The sequence below is a fragment of the Tinamus guttatus genome, unplaced genomic scaffold, assembly GCF_059628265.1.
Source record: "Tinamus guttatus ecotype Peru unplaced genomic scaffold, ASM5962826v1 Tinamus_guttatus_pri_ptg000008l, whole genome shotgun sequence".
Classification (NCBI taxonomy): domain Eukaryota; kingdom Metazoa; phylum Chordata; class Aves; order Tinamiformes; family Tinamidae; genus Tinamus; species Tinamus guttatus.
Genome location: NW_028288542.1, coordinates 3,049,050 through 3,066,489, shown reverse-complemented (window position 1 = coordinate 3,066,489; position 17,440 = coordinate 3,049,050). Strand labels below are relative to the sequence as shown.

Here is a 17,440-nt window from a genome sequence, read left to right as displayed (position 1 = left end):
CAGTATATTGGCAATAAAAAGAGAAAATTACAGATTTAAAACAAGTGAATCTTTATCCTACTATTCTAAATATGCACAGAAACAATCGTTTTACTAAAAGATTTAGGGAAATTTTGTGGAATTATGTTTAACCTTCATCACTTGTTTCTTCCAACAGTACTCACATCACCATTGGAGTTCTCCTCAATGGAACTTACATTTTCACTGCATTTAGGGGATAAACATTCCAATGTAGCTGACGAAAGTCTGAATTGTCAGGTATGTGAACACAGGTATCGTAATTAATCTTGGCAATTTTTTAAAAAAATTTTTTCAATTTGAAATGGGATGGGGAAAAATAGAGGTCTGGAACTTAAATTTTAATATATGATTTTGTGTATTTCATTTTTTTTTCCATCAGCATTCTATTGACTTCTGGCTTTTATGTTGGGCTGTCTTTTGTAATTATATTTTTCTGAAACTCAAAGTTGGGCTCATCCTTGCTTTCTGATATGTGATGTAAAGCATGTGCAGCTGACTTGGATTGCATAATAAATAACTTACTTGTGAAGACTTTCTGCTTCTACCTCTTCTAGTGAAGTACAGAGAGGCAATCAGTGTACCATGATAGTCAATACATAAAAATTGCTACCATGTTTTATGGTGCTGTGGTTTGTGCCACCTGTCACTTTCCTAAATGATTCTTGGTCTTGGTTTAGGGCCTTAGTTGTAGAGGGCCTAAACAAGGTGCTTGGCCACACCAATTGAAAACAGATACTTTGTTTTGGAACACAGAGTGTTTGACTGTATGAACACGAACCTTACCATGTCCTTGTCTATCCTGTTTTATTCTTAAAGACTTTATTTGGAATTTATACCAACAGACTATATTTTGTGCAATGACATTCTCGCCAACTCTTACTTTACAATCTTCTTTTTTTTTTTTTAAAGAAAAATGGTGGTTGTGTAAAGCCTTTTCCTAGCTATTGACATATTAGACACTTAAGGAGTAACTGAGATGGAGAATGGAATCTTTCTTCTTGCCACTGTACTCTCATTGAATTGAAAAAACATGGATTTTTAAAGCCTGCATATCTAACACTTTTGTGAATGCGACATATCTATTAAAAGCACTGAAATGAGACGATGTGGGTCATAGCTCAGTTCTTCCAGTGCTTCATCTGTATCACAAAAACTCCTCTCACTTCTGTTTGTCTAAGAACTCCCACCACAGTACTTCTGTCTATTTACTGCCCCCGAGTGAGATGTTTCCATTCTGGAAGGAAAGTGTATGTCTTTGTGAATGTGGTTGAGGGACTGCCAGGCACCTAGTCTGTGCTGTTAGGCATATTCATTTTCTCACCATAGAGCTTTAATAAACTAGAGTCTTCATTGTTCTCTATTGCTTTCTTTCAGTTTGCTGTGATTGCATTGCAAAAAGGAATACTTAACATTAGATATTAAGAAAAGTCTCATAGTGCTTGTTGCTTTCCCTTATTCATGATTGTCCTTTCTCCATAAACATTTACAGAAACTTGACTTGATGAATATCTCAAGGCAGCAGCTGACATGGAAAGTGACTTGTGATAGTTCAAAAAAAACAAAAGAAGATGGTACTTTTAAATTTAATCTAGAGACTGGATTTCTTGATCCAGAACAAAAAATCAGTATCCCTGTATATTTCTGCCCTCGTAAGTATTTTTTCTGAATTCTATGCATAGTTCGTTAAAGATATATTTTCATAGGTTTGCTTACATCCTTCCTTACTGCCAATCACAAATAGTACTTTTGTTGATGAACTTTGAGTTAATATGCCTAGATAACCAAATGAAATGACAAAGGAAAGGGTTTTTGAAGTTTTGAGAAACCAAGACAGCTACAGACCTAACACAATGTGCTGAATCACTTGACTAACATTTTTGGAAAGCCTTTTTGTACATACAGGGTCTCTACCTGAATTATTTTCAATATTGCCATTTAATGTGCATGTAGTTTGACTAAATTAAATGCAAAAAGCTTTCCAAAGGTACCTGGTGTGTGCCTGTGTGTATGTAAAATATTCTTCTAAATAGCCATAATTTAGGTGAGAGTAGAAATTTCTTTCCTCTAAAGGCATAAAATCAATGTAGATAGCACACTACTGAGAAAATACCCAAAGACAACTAGAATCTAAGTAAAAAATATGCTAAATAATATTTTTTTTTGCTAAATTTGGGGGTGGGCGGGAAAATGATAGTCAACCACGTTCCCCAGAAGAGGAATGACAAGACACGACTATTGGGTCTCTCAGTCAAGTCTTTAGGAGTCAGCCCAACATAACCTTGCATGGGAGCTGGTAAAGCCAGCTGGTGCCTGCAGCACTTCTGGGCACTTAAAGCTGTTTTGACAGTTCAGATGCCCTGCTGGTGACGCCAGCATTCCCCAGGGGAAAATAAAAGTTGTGTTTTTGGTAGGATCTGATCCTGAGTCAGCAATTGACCATTCCTGTCCTGAAGAAACATATTGGTATTATTTTTGATGAATATGGCTGAAATCTACTACTTTATGCAGCAGCCAGGTAGGGATCAGGTGCTAAGGAATAAATGAAGTGATCAGCCGTGTGATAATCCTACTTAAAAGGTGTTTACATTGTGGAACAGTATTAAAATTTCTCCTATAAATGCTCAAAATATAGAATGACTATAAAATAGATACCAACATGCAAGTAAAAGCCAGTGTTCTGAATTACTAAATAAATTGTACGTATAAATACACACATGCATATACATAAAGATGACTGATAAATAATTACTGTAATTTAAGGTTATTTATATCTATGCTGTTTTTCCAAATGTCCTGTTTACAGAAAATCGTAAATCAATGTAAGAATCAATTGCCTTTAATTCAATGTTCTAAGTATTTTTCCATGATTTATAGCTTACTTGCAGCATACCTTCCCTGAAAATAATTATTCTTTCTTGAAACAGCACATTAGACGCAGCAAGCCCCCACAGGAGACCTAATTAAGGAGTATGTTGTGCTGATCACCTTTGTAGGTTTGTTCTCTAGAGCTGTAGAATGGGAGTGTCAAGCCTTAAAATAAACTTTGCGCATTTTAGGAATTTGTTTAAATATGCCAGCGAGTTTATAATAATGAGAGTAGAAAATGCTAGGCTTCCATGTGTTTTAACAAATAATGCAAAGTTTTATATAATATGTGGTAATGCTTCCTTGTCAGGACAGATTACTCAGTTTAATAGAGATCTGGAACTGAAGCTGTATTAATTCAGTCCTTTCTCCTCTAATGCAATATACTATATAAAATATAAGTAGCATATATATATATATATACACACACACACACACGCATATATATGTATATAGCATTAATAACACATGAACAATTTCACTATCTCTCACTGTGCTATACAAAACTTATGTCTGCAGGGCAGGAAGTTGCACTATATCTCTATTGTGGGGTTTCATGTGGCAAAAAAATCCATAATACTCTAGTGAGTTAAGAGGGATGCAGTGCCCCTGGAAGGTGTGATGATTACGTACCTGAGTGGCACAGGTGACCATCATGCCCTCCATCTTTTAGAGTTCTTCCTACAACAAGACTGCAATAACTGCTCTCTAACAGTATCAGTGAAGAAATGTTGGTGTTTGGTTTGTTTTTTGCTTTGTTTTCCTTTTTTTACGGAGTCTGTCTGTAAGGTATGGCTCCTTGCACCTTTTCTCCTTTGCATTTCAGCGTAAGCAGGTTCTTCATTGGCATTCACTCATGTTAAAAGTGTATATATTATATTTGTAATATGAATTACTGTGAAGTCCAGGGCAGCTGAGCTGGAAATGTTTATTTGAGGGACAAATATAGAAAGTGAGTAACAACCTGGTATGACCTTAAGAGGTTAAAAAGAGCAGGTGATGGTTTTGCTTTCTTCTCACATGCTTAAAAGATCAAGGAGTAGGCTAATAACCAGTCAAGGTTTGTGGAAGAAACCTTAGATTCGTGCTGATGCAGAACAGGAAGGAATATGGAGATATTTAAGGAGGGAGCTGCCTTAAACTAGCTTCATTCTTAAAATGAAATAAGTGGAGTGGAGGGGCAGGGGGCTGCTTTTTATATATTTCTCCTACAAAAATGAGTGAACAGTATCAGAAGAAAAGCTTATCTATGTGGATAACTTCCTTTCCACAGAAATGTAATCTCTGTTTCTGTTTGCTTTAAGAAAGAATCTACAGAAATAATAGTCCTAGTATAGTATGCTAGGGAGTTTTCTCTGAGAGCCTTCTGAGCCACCTGGGCTTTCTAGTGCAAATTAGAGTGCAAGTGAAGCAGCTAATAAGTATGTGCACATATGCACTTCGAGCAGTCTTTCAGAGTTCCTTTCTTCAGAGGATTTTTGTTTTCTGAAGTAAAGTGGTGAATTCTTATTTTCCATAATAACTATGTCCAGAAAAGACCAAGGGGAATTTACTTAAATCACACTACAAATCTTTTCTCAGCCCACGGCAAATTCAGATGGGCAGAGCAACCAGTACTATCAAAGCTCCCTTAGGAAATTTTTCTGTATCTCTTGGACTTCTTTTTGTCTCTCCTATAAAATTATTGTGTTATAGCAGAATGGTTACAACACAGGCTTTGATTATAATCATGAAAGGTGCAACAAATAGAATAAATATATTCCACAGTGTTCTGACTATTTAGTTTTTCATGGCTAAGTGATCTGAAATACTTACAAAAAGTCAGACTGATATTTTTTAATTGATAGAATACTATCTTCTGTCTAAGTTTATATGAGGTCAACTGCTGGAATTTGCTAAGAATGGAGAAAAATCTGTGTGATGTTCATGTGAATTGGTAGATGAATGGGGTGACAGATAATATCAGACGTGGGGAAAAAAAAGCTCATTTGCTCCTGTGAGAAAAATGGCAATAGATATTACCTGTCAGTGCTAAAAATCTGAATATTTGAAGGGCAAAGCATGTAACAGGATGAAAAGAAATGAACAGATACTACTTTAAGGAAAAAAAGGTTTAATAGTAATCTAAAGAAAGGGTTTATATGCATTCTCTTTAAATATGTCCTAATTTAAAATTGTGTGGTGTTATTCTCCAGCATTCTAGCTTGTGAATTCACTATATAGTAAACTGGAATCCAAATTTGGTACCTGGAGAAGACTTCTGCTTTGGGGCACTTACACTTTGCGGGCTAATGATGCAAGGAACTGAGAAATTCCATTCCATGGCCCTTCTTTTGCCATATTTTTCATATGTAGTGAAATAGAGTTTAGCTAAAGAAGTTACTATTTGTCCATATATCTTTCTCAGTTCCACATTTTATTTGCAGAAGAGCCGATGGCTCATGACTTAGTTGAGGACATAATTCCCAATAATTTCGAAGTAAAGTTAAACATTCTCAAATTTTCTAGCTATTTCAAACTACTGAACAAAACTTAGTGGGACCATACACTTCATATTTGGTCTTTGTGAGGACTATCACAGCATACTGTATTCTTTATTTATTTCTTTCTGTATTATTTCTTTATTAAATTCTGCATGAGGGTCCTTATGTGTTTACATAATGTGTATGTGTTTACATATAAAGAATTTTGTGTTTGCTAAGTGTGTGAAACCACATAGCGAATGACCAGTTTAACAAATTGCTTCTTAGGATAAGGTCTGCGTTCTGCTCACAAAGTGGGTCAGTGATTCTGTGGCATTTACAGGTGGTCGTATTGTTGACTGGCTTGTTTTATGTGCAGTGGGGGTGAAAAGTAGGTGCAGAAAAGCCTAATACAACTATTTTATAGCTTTTGATAGTTTGACCTTGGGAATATAGTTAATACAAATATTTTAAAACGTGAGATGTTGTACAGACAACTTATTCTTTGGTACTGACATCTGACCTTGCAGTTTCCTTCCTTTAGTTGTGGCATTTATTGGTCATGGGCTGTCACTTTCCATTACTATGTGATCTAGAAATACAAGAGTATAGGGTACCAGAAGCATGGTTTAACTAGAGCACAATGGTAGGAAATTAGTTTGTCTGGGTCATATATAACCTGTATGGTACTAGTCATCTTTTCTTACAGGCCTGCCAAATGCTATGTGACACTCCATACATCTCCATGAACTTTTCTGACTCTCGTTTGCCGTTTCCTCTTAAGAGTACCAACTTAAGAGTACCAAGTGCCAAAAAAAAAAAAGAAAAAAAAAAGAAAAAAAAATTGTTTTCTTGCTTTTTCAAATCTTAGCATTACGGCCGCCTTAGCTTTCTTGGCATATTCTCTCCTGAAGTTGGTTCCATTTAGCAGGGAGCTAGCCATATTTTGTGAGCAATGCAGCAAGTTCCCATTTCATCTGGCTTTACATTTGAGGGCTCACAATTGCTGCTTTGATCTGAAGGGCTCTGCTGACCATGCTCTGGGCAGGTAGCAGGCTTCCACAAAGCTCCTGTGGCATCATGTCCACAAAGAAATCAGCTCTTACGAGGGTGGAATAAGATAAAACGTTTGGAAGAGGGCAGGTTTTCTGTTCTGCGTATGCAAACAACGGCAGCTGTTTCTCAGCCTGTGAAAAAGATTATTGGAGCTAAAGAGCTTGAGGTTGTGTTCTGTTTGCTGTAGCATGTGTGCTCTTGCACACACACAAAATGGGAATTACTCTTTTTGCTCTTTCTCTCTTTTTAAGCACTAGGTGAGAACGTTTGTAGTTCATTCTTACTAATATGTGGCCAGTGGGGAATCAAAGGGAAGGTCTGTTTTTTTTTTTCCTCAGAATGAAAAGATTAAACTTTCTGTATGACAAAGATCCTGGATTTGCAAAAAAGAGGTGGTCATTAGTTGGCTTTCAAAGTTGCTGCCTCTGCCAATTCTTCAGCAGGCAGGAATCACTGAAAACTTGATTAGTGACACTGCGTGGAACATTTTGGTAGAGTAGCAGTTGCTACTGCACCTCGCTTCCCTGGCAGTGAAAGGAAAAACAAACGAGCTTTCACTGTGCTACAGCAAATGGAACCCTGGAGCACTTGGAAGGATGATGTGAGAAGGGAAGGAAATTGGGGATCCTGTCAGTGAAGGATAATTCAAGGATGTTGTAGAACCTGGCCTGCTGGCTGTGCCACAACAGTGTAGGTTGTATAATTGCCTGTTAAAATGATTGCCATCTTATAAAGCAACGTTATCTTTTGGCTTGGCAGTCAGATATTAGTGATATTTACTTATTTGTAAGAAGATATTAGTGATATTTACTTATGTGTAAGATTACCATTCTCTGTGTTTATTAGTACAGTTTATTACATGACTGTAATTCCTAGAATTGAGAAGTGTTACAGTGATGTCCTACATAAAGCAATGCTAGTACACTAAATGACTCAATTTTAAAAAGCTTTCTACTAATTAAGAAAATGGATTTTTAATTTGTTCCTAGTAAGTATTCAAAACTTAGTAAATAATTCATTTACTTTATTTAAACTACATTTTGAGTAGGAAAGCAATAATGATGATAAAAAAAATCTTACTCTAAGTCATTATTTTAATTGCATGCATTTATGGTAATAGGGTTGGCTTTTTGTTTGTTTTTGTTTTTAGCAGCCTGTCCTGGAGCATATGCATCTGAAATGTTAGTGTATGTCAATGATAATCCATCTCAGTACAGAATAATGTTGTCCGGCACTGTGAAGTCACCAAAAATAAGTTTCGATCCCGTCCTTCTAATACTGATGCCAGTTCCTTTGGGTATGAAAACTGAAACAACTGTCAATATTATTCCACAAGATTACTTAAGGTAAAAAACTTGAAGTAAATGTATTAAAAGAAGTCCTGAATAGTTTTGCTTTTGTTTTTATTGAAAAATTGATTTCATACTTGTTTATGATTGATAGTATTCAGAAGAAAAAGTCTGCTTACTTAAGAGAAAATATAGTTAATATTGCTGTACATTGTTCTGCTGCTTTACGTAGCAGCCATCTTCTGTTATATTGATTTTGTGACATGCTTGTAAAAGTATTTTGAACAGTTCAGGAAAGAGGAAGAGAAGAATCTACCAGGAGTTTTGGTTGACTTCAGCCAAATACTATGATGACAGTGTTACCTAATCTGCAGGTAGAAAGCAGTGTTTTGAAATCTAACTGGTATTTGGATAACTAGATTTACTTTAATTTTTTTTAACCATTATTATTTACTTTCATTTTTGTGGAGATCATCTGCTATATCCTGTTGGCTAAACTTACAAGAGAAACTTTTCTTAATTTAAATTATATAATATAACCTGACATTAAATCTATTCCTGTTTGATAAAAATCTTCTCAATCTTTTAACATAGATCTTTCAAGTCAGAGCTGCAGCACTTTTATGTATGTTTGTGTAGAAACATTTGTTTTCAGTCTTAGAGATACAACTTCTCTATGTGGGCTTATGAAATGGTCGTAATTTTAGTTTAATAGATAGGTATGTAACTGCCATTACAGTGCCAGAAGAACTGGAAGAAAAATTTAGGTTGCAGAAAATTAGATCTTAATTGCCTCAAGATAATATGATTTTTCTTAATCTGCTTTGAGTTGTTGTAGTTTATGAAGTGAGTTGGATGTTATCAGTAATTCAGCAACTGGATCCAAAAGGATTCCATATAGGCCTAGGCCCATTCATACACTTATTTCAAATTGGAATCTAAAACTATGTACCTAAGGAAAGAATCCTAATATGTCTCCATGGATTTCTAATTCACATTGTTACTGTAAAATCTTTTGAGTATTAAAATGCCTTCATGTATGCAAATACTGTTTTGTCACTATAAATGAAAGCGTTAGCTGTAGCAAAACTCTGAAAAAGCATAAATACAGAAGCCTTTTGTATTAGGTGGGGAGATAAGGTAGGAGAAATTGTTCTTCCTTGGGATGTTGTACTATTGTGGGTCAGTATTAAACATCAAGATAACATCTGTAAAAACAAAACAAAAAGCCAAACAAAACCCAGCATACTAAATGCTGAGGGATTTTAATTCTTCACTTTCAATAAGCTAGCACTTCAAAACTGAAATTTATTAATATACTTCTGTATATCATTGTAAAAATGATTTCATAAGTCTATGAATCCTTTATTACTGTCATCCTGTGAGCACAAAACCCATTATTATTGATTTTTTTTTTAACACAGGCAATCACGAATTCAAGTTGAACTTCCAGAGTTTGATTGTGAAGATGGTGACAGGATTTGCCCATTTTCTGTGCAGTTCCCAAATGGACAAGATATTGTTGTTTCATCAGATGGCACAAATATACAACTCATTTGTCATATTGGCTTCAGTTCATCCAGACCAGTGTCCTATTTAGAGAATATATTCTTCATCGATGAAGAAGAAAACAGGTAAAGTGTTTGATTCAAATTCATATAGAGGCAGCGTCCTGACAAAGGTTATAAGACACCGAATCTTAGAATCATTATGGTTGGAAAAGACCTTCAATATCATCATGGCCAACAGTAAACCCATCCCCACCATGCCGGCTAAACCGTGCCCCTAAGCACCTCATCTACATCTTTCTTGAACACTGCTAGGGACAGTGACTCCACAACATGCCTGGCCAGCCTGTTCCAATGCTTCACCACTCTTTCTGTGGAGAAACTGTTCCTAATGCCTAACCTGAACCTCCCCTGGCACAGTTTCAGGCCATTTCCTCTTGTCCTATCCACCCCTGCCTCACTAGGAGTTTTGCCAGCAGGTCGAGGGAGGTGATCCTCCCCCTCTACTCAGCACTGGTGAGGCCACACTTGGGAGTATTGGGTGCAGTTCTGGGTTCCCCAGTACAAGAAGGACATTGAGCTTCTAGAGAGGGTCCAGCAGAGAGCCACAAAGATGATTAAAGGACTGGAGCATCTATAGTATCAGGAAAGATTAAGCGAGCTGGACCTATTTAGTCTGGAGAAGACTGCAAGGAGATTTGATCTACATGTATAAGTACCTGAGGGGTGAATGCAGGGAGGCTGACAGCAGCCAGGCTCTTCTCCATGGTGGCCAGTGACAGGACAAGGAGTAACGGCTGTAAGTTGAAACACAGGAAGTTCCACCTCCATGTGAGGAAGAACTTCTTTCCTGTGAAGCTGGCAGAGCCCTGGCACAGGCTGTCCAGAGAGGCTGTGGAGTCTCCTTCTCTGTAGATCTTCCAAATCCCCCTGGACGCCACCCTGTGACACTTGCTCTGGGTGTCCTTGCTGGAGCAGGAGGGTTGGACTAGATGATCTCCCACGGTCCCTTCCAGCCTCAACCACTCTGTGATTCTGTGACTACAGCCTCCTTTCAAGTATTTCTGGAGAGTGATAAGGGCTCCCCTGAGTCTGCTCCCTCAGCCGCTCCTCACAAGGTCTGTGCTCCAGCCCCTTCACCAGCTCCGTTTTCCTTCTCTGGGCACGCTCCAGCACTTCCATGTCCTTCTTGTAATGAGGGGCCCAAAACTGAACACAGGATTTGAGGTGCAGCCTCACCAGCACCGAGTACAGGGCAACGGTCACTTCCCTCATCCTGCTGGCTACGCTGTTCCTGATAGAGCCAGGAGGCCCTTGGCCTTGGCCAGCTGGGCACACTGCTGGCTCATGTTCAGCCAGCTGTTGACCAACAACTCCAGATCCTTTTCTGCCGGGTGGAGCTGTTATTGTGAAGTGGTTGAGTTCAAAATATTTACAAAGATACTTTTATCTTATATATCTACAAAGATATAAAAAAAAATGAATGAAACTTAGAAATTCCTTTTTCACCTGGATTATCATTCCAGAACATACAATTCAGCTTTGATCTCCAAGGTAAGCTTTGTCTAAATTACTGTTTTAAGGTCTTGTACCGCAAACATGCCTTTACCACTTAATTCTTATGTCTGTTTTTTCCATTCTAGATTATTTTGCTGTTTTGAAAATACCCTCTTAAAAATTTGCTACATATTTTAAGTCTTTTTGGAGTCTAAAATGAGGGACTGCTAACATCAGATCTGGTCTTCATGGGAATTTAAGCTTGTATAGTGACTTTGTCTCATATGAAAACTTCTTCATTCTCAAGCTTAAAAAAAGCCCAAAAGCCATTATACTCATTTTGTGAAGTTTTTATTATATGAAGAATTCAAACTACTGTAGAGCTATCTAAACCTTTCAGAACTTGTTTTGGGAAGCAGGTAGTCTCCAATAGCTTGTAATGATTTCTGGGGCTGGGGGAGAAATATCCTTGTACTGGTAGTTTATTCTTAGCTTCAAATAAAGGTGGAGAGGAACTCAGAATTTCATTTTGGTAGTAGCCAGCAAAGAATAATCTGTAGTTTGTTATACAGCAAATAACGCTGTTATTTCAAACAGATTTCACTCCCTCCCTGTGTATGCCGTTCTTCTATATGCTCTCGTATCCTTAGATCCTAATTTTTAATTTTGCATTCTGTATTTTTACTGAAAGCTCTTTTTAGGGCAGGACAGTCTATTACAAGTTTATGTACACTGGGCTGAGGCATTTGCTGATCTCTAGTTCTTCCTGTAACGTTATCAGTCAATTGCCTTATTGAGAGTCTGAAGGGTACTGTCCATACATAAGATCAATATGAAAATCCTTTAGGTGCTTGTACCTAATTTATCTTCGCTGTTGCAGGCTGTTGCCATTTTCATTACTGATTTCAGATGTTCAATAGTGTTTTTGTTTGCTGAGGCCAGTGAGAAAGGCTGTGTACTCATAAAATACTGTATAGAACGAGTATCAGTGTCACACTACTTTTGGTGTGACACACAGGACTGGAGGCCCATTTACAGAAAGCTCTGATATCTGCCTCCCTCCTTGGAGAGCTCTCCAGAATTTTCTGCACTGGCTCAGACTTTGTGGATAGCAACATCAGTAAAAGCAGGCGCTCTCAGGGAGAAGGGACAAGGGTACTCTGTAAGATTAGGAATTAGACACTTAGGCTGTCTAATTCCTATAAGATCTAAATTCCTGAAGGACATCAGACCTAGAGTTTGAGTGCAATTTAAATAGTGTTCTTACTAAAATTGATCTCTTTGGAACAATTGCATTTATTTAGTTTTATTCAGGTGCATTTTTTTCACAGTTACAGTCAATTTAGTGATGAAAATATATTGCAAGTCTGAAATGCATACACCTTATTTTGATTTTAAAGTATCAGTATTTTTTAAAAATAATTTTAATGGAGAAAAGCTACCCAGAAGGTTTCCCCAGCTTCTAGAAAGTGGAGATTCGATTTGTTACTGAATGTTCCATATAAAAATAAACATTTTTCAGGATTTGTCCCTTCAGTACATCTTTTATCTGTGTTGAATGAATGAGTACATGCAAGAAGAGAAAAGATAAATACTGATTAAAACCATTCTTGCCATTTGTATTTTCAGCACAGTAACTATTGGGAGATTTAAAGGTTTTGCTTAGAGTGAGCTTTTTTCTAAACATAAACATAATTCTTATAATATTTTGATGCAAAGGCTCTTGATTTAGTTATTGTTGCACACATGGGAATAGTGTTTTATATTTTTCTGTCTATATATTATCAGCCAATAATCTAGTCTTTGTTCTCACATTTTATTCACTTCTAAGATCTAATCATAGTGTGGGATGAGATTCATGAACGCATACTAAAACTTGTAGTAGTTATGAGAAAAGGATAATTTAAACTCATGATGAGGTTTGAAATATAGCTGTTGAGCAGGCACAATATTTAGTTTTAACAACTGTTTTTATATGGTGCAGCAGTAGCTTCTCAAACCTTGTTATGGAGAAATAAGCCTTTCTACTGTGTAATAAACTTCATCTGCATTGCTATTAAAATGAAATAAAGGATAACCCCCTCCATTTAAAATGAAAGTTAATGTGTTTTCAAAATAAAAGATATCAAATAAAACAGTCATCAAAGTAACATTAAAGACCATTCATGCTCACAAAGGCATGAAAAAAATCTTCCTGGGAGTGTCAAAAGCATCTTAAAATTGCATCTTTAAAATGTAGTAGGTAGGTATCACTGGTAAAAGATGCAGTACTAACAACACTGATCTGCCAATGCAGATGTGCTTTGCTCATATCAAGTTGTGTGTGTGCCTGGGCTGTAGTGTAAGATGCTATAGAACCTGAATACCAATAGATGTAGTTCACAAATCAAAACAAAGAAAATTTGTGTGCAGTATTGGTCACAGTAGGAATAATACTCATATTAGCTTTGGGGAAAATTGTTTTTGTCAGAATGAAATAAAGTCTTTCTTTTAACTTGGGATGTCTAAATAGATGCCTGATTCTCTAATCCATGTAATATGATTATTATTCTAATGAAATATGTGGTAATTTATTCAGATTTGCATTCTTTTTCTTCCCTGCATGGGAGACACAAATGTGTTCAACTTCAAACATGATTCACTTAATTATCTGATCATTTGAGCAGTTCATTTTAAATTGTGTGACTTACCCAATTAAATTGCTTTTTCAATTTGGATTTTTAGGAGGACAGGATTTGGGGGATTTCTAAACCTTTAATAATAGACCTATGAAACAACAAGAAAAAAATCCTAAAGGGATTAAACTGTTCTTGCATAGATTCCAGTTTTGTTTAATAGTCAATGAGATCCCACAGTGTCAGTTGCTGAAAACATTGTATTCGTTTCTTGCCTGAATGCCACCCTGTGCGACCTGCTCTAGGTGTCCCTGCTGGAGCAGGGGATTGGCCTAGATGATCTCTAGAGGTCCCTTCCGACCTCAACCAGTCTGTGATTCTGTGATTTGTTGAGTATTCTCCTTTTATATTTCATAAGATCAAGTATTAGAACTATTTTAAAAAATTGCTGTAAGAATGTCATTTTTAGTTCAAATTAATCCAAATTAAGTTATCTTACTATTTTCTGGTTTTTGAAGTAATAGAATGTATTTTTAATGGTTTGGACTGAAAAATTAAGTTTCAACTCCAGATAAAATGGCTTTCTACCTCTGCTGTTGGTCACTGTCAGCTGAAGCATACTTTTATTGGGAAACTAAAGGTTCATGTCATTGCTACCACTAGAAAAAAGCTGGCTACTTGACCAGCTGCAAGCCTTGTGTATCCTGTGAAACCATGTGTTTGTCACTACTCTTTATTGTATCGTTTTGTTAATTGTGCCCCCGCTATAAAAGAGCAGGACTTTTCAGGGTTGGGAAACTGCTCACTTTTGAATTGAAATGACAGTTTCCATTGCTTATCTTCTCCTCTCTCTTCCAGTTCTTTCATCTGTGGATCTGCTCAAGGGTTTGCTGCTGGGATAAGGGGAAAGGGAAGCAGTAGTTCTTCTTTTCTTTCTTTATTTTTAGACTAAAAAGTGTTTTTCTGGCCTCTAGGCTGTTTCTTATCCTGTGAAAGAAACATCTCACTCTTTTAGCAAATTGTCTTCTGTCAACAACTGATTCTGCAAGTGGTTTGCCTGATTTCCTAAATTAGCAATGCCATTTTTTCTAAATCTACCTGTCAGTTACATCCTAGTAGTTTAGTAGGTTTAGATTCTTTATCTGTAGAAATTTTAAATGACATTCTGCATCTGTTAATACTGTTTAAGATGGCTTATGCAACTTATGTAACTGTTGTACTATGACAATGCTTGTCTTTCTAGAGCAGCTTATGTTGGAACTTTCCCTGTATGTCAGAGTCTGCAGCCTTTGAATTGGTGACCCTTCACTGAACCCTCCACAACATGCGTGTCTATCTTGTACTGGGGAGCCCAGTTCTGGGCTGAGTAGAAGGGAAGAATCCCCTTGCTCAACCTGCTGGCAGGGCTTCTCCTAATGTACCCCAGGATGCTGTTGGCCTCCTTTGCTGCAAGGGAAAACAGCTGGCTCATGTCCATGTTGTTATCCAACAGGATACCCAGGGTTTTTCTGCTAACCTGCTTTCCAACAGATCATTCACCAGCCTGTTTGGTGCATGGAGATTTTTCCTCCCTGGGTGCAGGACTTGTTCCTTCCCTTTGCTCAACTTAATGAGACTCCTGTTGGACCATTTCTCCAGTTGGTTGAAGTCCCTCTGAATGGCAGCGCACTCATGCAGTGTAGCAGACATTCCTCCCAGTATTGTGTTGCCTGAAGACTTGCTGATGGTGTCCTACCATGCAGGTCGTTAATGGAGTTTTAAGAGTGTTGGCCCTGGTATCAATGCCTGGTGGACACCACTAGTGAGTGGCCTGCCCTCCTGATGGACTTTGTCACAGGCAACAACCCTCTGAGCCTGTCAGGTCAGCCTCTTTTCAGTCCCCCTTGGTCACCATTTATCTTTTATGCCTACTTCCTAGTTGAGCAATATCCCCTGAGGATATTCCAGATGGTCGTGTCAAAGTCGAGATAAAAGGCATCTACTGCTCTCCCCTCATCCACTGAGCCTGTCGTCTTGTTGTGGAAGGCCATCAGGTTAGTCAGGCATGATTCTCCCCTTGTGAATCCATGCTGACTGCTCCCAGTCGCAGCCTTGTCCTGATATATGTTTGGAAGTAGTTTCTGGGATTAGTTGCTCTACTACCTTCCCAGGGATCAAGGTGAGCAGCCTCTCAGCAAACCCTCCCATGCGCCATGACCCCTCTCAGCAAACCCTCCCATGCGCCATGACCCTTCACAAACTGCCAAGAGCAGCCTCGCGGTGACCAGACCAGCTCCTTCAGGAGTCATGGGCGCATCCTATTCAGGCTATTCCTTATAGATTGTGTGGCAGTGTCTTCGTCTGTCAATCATTGAATTTGGTATGTAGTTAAGTTACACTGCAGTTTTTCTGTGACATGCTTTTTTGGATTTCTTTACCATGACAATCAAGGCATGGATTAGGCATGTTCAGAAATCTCAAATCTTCATTGATTATGGAGTTGACTAAATTGCTCACCTCCACCTGAGAAACCAGAATTGTGACCGAGTCCAGTAATACAAACATCTGAATTACATTCATATGATTTCCATGAACATACAAGTTAGCCTCACCCCATCTTCTCTCCCTTCCACATTTGCATGTTAAAAAGTGAAGTTGTATCTTCCCTGGGTATTTTCACTTCTGTTTTTAATATGTTAGTGGACGTGCTGTAACTTGTATGCAAAGCAGAAATGTGCGTGCTTTAGTGTGAGAGAATTCAGGATTATCTGTACAGGGAAATGACTTCTTATATTTACTGAGATCTTGATGTGTAATAAGATCTAGGTTATTGCAGCTGCTATCCATATTTGATATGTCCATTTCATATATGTGCTTGTTCAAAAGAGAAGTACAAAACTTAAGGAGAGAGTAGTTGGATCTGAAGTCACCTTGCCATTTTCATCATGACTGGTTGTGCTGAAATTCATTTACTGATTTTCTGTTAATAGTACCCCAAACAGGGTTATAATTTCATAAGTTTGCTTTTGCTGCAAAACCTGGGCTGTGTCTTGCTCTCTTGATTGAGAAGATTCGCTAGTACTTCAAGTAGTGAAATTTAATTGCAAGAATGTAAAATTTAAACCTTTAAAAAGAATGAAATTAATGTAACCTTTTTTACATTTACATTCACTTTATAAGCTTCCTGCATTTTTGAAAATTGCCTGCAAATTTTTATGATTTAAAAATTTTAACAGAAATTTCCAAAGATTGAATATGGAAGGTAACATTAAAAATGGCCTCTGGTGATGTGTTTGTATTGAGGAATGGGAAAATCTATATCAGAATAATTTTAGCATTGGGAATGAATTTGTGCTAACTTACAGACCAACAAAATTAGTATACTAACAAATCTTCTCTTAACAAAACAAATGAAACATCTTTTATTTAGATGGATCACAGACTTCTGTTGCTTTATGAAAGCATTATGATAAATACATTAGCAACTCAGTTGTCTGTATCTTTGTTTCATTTTAATTGTCTGCAATTTAAAAATATTTTAATACAGAGTAGCCATGCTGCTACTAGCAGCAGTGTATTTATAATTTTGTTGTCTAAATTTAAGCAAATATATGTCTGTGGAGTATTGTGATATAATCACAGTAAATTCATGAGTTAGAAGTAGGCAAACTGGAGTTCTGCTGGAGTTCTCAATCCTGAATGTCTTGATGGTATTATCAAACCAAATTAATGACATGATGAAGGTAGAAGAAAGTATGACGTTCTGACACAGGGTCTGGACATGTATACATTTATATTTGCTGATGTAGATACACCTCTGATATCCATATCTGGCATTCTACTGACCATAAAGCTATAACGAATAGTACATTGTTGAGAGATGCCCCAGTAACATGAATGTGGTCAAGATGCTCACCATCCCAAGGCCCTCAAAGGGCTAACATGGCCAAGGAAGACACCAAAACACTTCATACCTAAGTTTAAGTGACTATTAGCTATCACATTGAAATAGGAATATGAATATTTACACATCAGAAATATAGATATGGATTTTGTTAGGGTTTTTCCTAATCAAGATCCCCTGAAAGTAGTGTGTTATCCAGTTGGAGAGGGAAGTACAGAGGAGGAAACAAAACATAATTACTTTC

General features: G+C 37.3%; 1 protein-coding gene across 1 annotated transcript in view; it reads left to right on the top strand.

Annotated features, from left to right (window-relative positions):
• CFAP47 (cilia and flagella associated protein 47) overlaps nucleotides 1–17,440 on the top strand; it is a 284,853-nt gene that overhangs the window by 40,611 nt on the left and 226,802 nt on the right. The window contains exons 23-26 of the mRNA XM_088521979.1: nucleotides 158–258; nucleotides 1,511–1,670; nucleotides 7,555–7,750; nucleotides 9,118–9,327. Of these exons, the coding sequence (XP_088378105.1) occupies nucleotides 158–258; nucleotides 1,511–1,670; nucleotides 7,555–7,750; nucleotides 9,118–9,327 (667 nt within the window). The remainder of the gene's footprint in view (nucleotides 1–157; nucleotides 259–1,510; nucleotides 1,671–7,554; nucleotides 7,751–9,117; nucleotides 9,328–17,440) is intronic.